At 46.5% G+C, this 2,500-nt stretch overlaps 2 protein-coding genes across 4 annotated transcripts in view; one reads left to right on the top strand and one right to left on the bottom strand.

Moving 5' to 3' along the window:
- LOC125950675 (sorting nexin-13-like) overlaps positions 1–2,066 on the top strand; it is a 6,806-nt gene extending 4,740 nt beyond the window's left edge. The window contains exons 8-10 of one of the 3 annotated variants that reach the window (XM_049678878.1): positions 1–475; positions 554–909; positions 983–2,066. The exon at positions 1–475 is cut by the window's left edge and continues 671 nt beyond it. In XM_049678878.1, coding sequence (XP_049534835.1) covers positions 1–475; positions 554–909; positions 983–1,391 — 1,240 coding nt within the window. In that variant the 3' untranslated portion in view covers positions 1,392–2,066. The remainder of the gene's footprint in view (positions 476–553; positions 910–982) is intronic. The other 2 variants (XM_049678880.1, XM_049678881.1) reach the window with 2 other exon arrangements.
- A 128-nt stretch (positions 2,067–2,194) lies between these two features.
- The window catches only part of LOC125959262 (zinc finger protein squeeze-like), a 35,932-nt gene continuing 35,626 nt past the window's right edge, over positions 2,195–2,500 (bottom strand). The window contains exon 7 of the mRNA XM_049692075.1: positions 2,195–2,500. This exon is cut by the window's right edge and continues 1,840 nt beyond it. The gene's annotated coding sequence lies outside the window, so the exon portion shown is untranslated.

Raw genomic sequence — 2,500 nt, 5'->3', positions numbered from 1 at the left:
ATCGAACGATAGTGCCTGTGGTGAGCTTCATTCGCTGGGCGATGATCAGAACCATCATCATCTGCATCAGCATCAGCATAATCATCACTACAAACATAAGCTATCGGCACGGATCATCAATACGGCGATACATTGCGAGGGTCACTATGCGGTGTACGCGATCCAGGTTCATGTGGTCGAGGACAACCATCATAAGGCCTGGCATATCTATAGACGGTACTCAAAATTTCTCGATCTGAAGAAACTGCTCGTCAAACGGTTTCCGGCCCTCGAGCGGGTACCGTTTCCGGGCAAGAAAGCATTTCAGAACACCCAGCGTGTGGTGCTGGAGCACCGGATGGAGGTGTTGAACCGCTTTCTGCTAGAGATCTGTGCACGGGCCGAACAGTCGGAGGAAATGATGGCGATCATCCGCAACTTTCTCGAACCGGACACGGATGATCGGAAGATGCACGGTGGACCGGTCGTCAAGACGGTAAGTCAAAGGATGGACTCAATTGGAATTTATTCTGGAAACTGCAATAAATCCTTTTGGTTGTACTTTTTTTTTTAGATCGAAAGCCTTAAGTCGGGCATGAGCAAGATACGCAACATGCCGGATACGTTGGTCGGCGGTATCTCTCGCATGTTCCTCGGCAAAGGACCACTTAAGGAGCGCACGTTCTATGACATTCAGGACATACCAACGCTTGAGCTAAAGCAATCAGAATATCCGGCCCTGGCGTCGGCCCTCCATCTACTGGATGAGGTGTTTGATTTGCAGAACAAATCGCAATGGTTGCGCCGGGGACTCATCAATAGGCTCCTGGGGGCACCGTGGGTGAGCCACGCCACCAATAAACGTATCGTCCAAACGGCCAGCAGCTTACTAGCGACCGACAAATTGGAGCTCATTCTGTCGTCCGTACTGTGAGTATTCTCTCAAACAGAGTGACCGACCGGATCTAACCAGAAAGCATCTTTCTCTCTCTCTCTTCTATAGCAATAACTTATGGCCAGAAGGAGATCGATTCAACCCGACAACGGCCCTACGCGAGGATAGCACCCGTTTGCGAACGAAACTAGCAGCCCGCATTTCCCTATTTGCGCTCCTTTCCGACGATCTGAAGCATGTGGTCGGTTCGGTAACGTGCAACACGGGGTTGCTGCAGTTTTTCCAGATGCTGCAGAATCGAAAACTCAACACGCGCCTTTTGCTGATCCTCTTCAACCGGCTGCTGCTGGTGATCTTCCAAACCGAAAGCATCACCAAACATGCTATCACCACGACGCATGCGACAAGCTCCGAGCTGAGCAGCGACGAAGTGCCAACCATTCGCATCGGTTCGGGGACAGGATCGGGGGCTGCCTCGACGATGGCTGGAGGTTCGCGAAAAGCTTCCAAATACTAGCCAACACTAGGGGCTACTAGCTGATAACCAAACCAAACATTCCTGTCCGACTCTGGCTCTGGCTCTGGTTTCTGAACGTGATACCATTCCCTTATAAACAAACACAAAAACGAACAGTATGCAGTACGTAGGAACAAGTTATTGTTTTATATGGTTTAATGGTTTTAAATGATTTCAAGTGCTTTTAGCGGATATGTTTTAATTCCCATTATATTCAGCGAACGTTTGTTACTCAATTCCAATTCTCGAACAGTCCGGTGCTCCTTGCATTCTGGTAAAGCAGCTAGCGAGCAGGCCAATAAGGCCTTTTATTGTGTTTTTAGTGCGTTTTTACTTTGATTGTTTTTATATTTAACGCTACCGCTATCGTAGATAGAGAGCATATCAAGCGCATATTAATTAAGATGTGCTCGTTGATTGGCCATCAAGCATTAGCATAAACGATTCGTTCCATAGGCAGGACTGCAAGTGATATCAAATCGGGAACGTCGTGTGGTGTACTGTAAGAGCAGCGTCGGCGAGAGGTTGCGCTGTCGAATACTGGACAGACTCAAACCAAACAGGAGGAGGCTTCAACAACACTTGCCAGATTTGGAGGTGTATCTGTGACGGACCGGTACTTTGTAAGAAAGAAATACAAACGTTATACAAACCAGGGGTTTACTTTAAATTACTGTTTTGCTCTGTTTTATTTAATCATAAATGATTTGTGTGTTTGTGTGTTTTGCTTTTTTTTAATGTTCATCAAACCTTTTACATGTTCGAACCCGCCCCTTTGTTTTATTTTTTTGTTTGTTTCTCGTTAATTTACAAATTCCCGCTACCGGGGACTTTCCTCTGCTTTTCCTCCTTAACCCCCAACCCCGTCGTCTCCTTCTTCGTCTACAATGATTTTCTCGACATCTAAAGTATCTGCCACATTTGTTTTTGCAGTTGTATTCATCATCTCTGCTTGATGACTGTTTTCTGTGTTTGACGAGCGAATCACACTATCAGCTTACCCTAGGATTCCTTGTTCTACTACCACACTGTCTGTTTGCCCTGCATTAGTTGTGTCACTTAGTTCTGACTTCATCACTTATACGCTCTCGCTAACATCTACCAACTAA

Source organism: Anopheles darlingi, chromosome 2, assembly GCF_943734745.1.
Source record: "Anopheles darlingi chromosome 2, idAnoDarlMG_H_01, whole genome shotgun sequence".
In the NCBI taxonomy this organism is placed as follows: Eukaryota; Metazoa; Arthropoda; class Insecta; order Diptera; family Culicidae; genus Anopheles; species Anopheles darlingi.
Note: the sequence above shows the minus strand (reverse complement) of the source record. Positions and strands in the feature narration are given on the sequence as shown.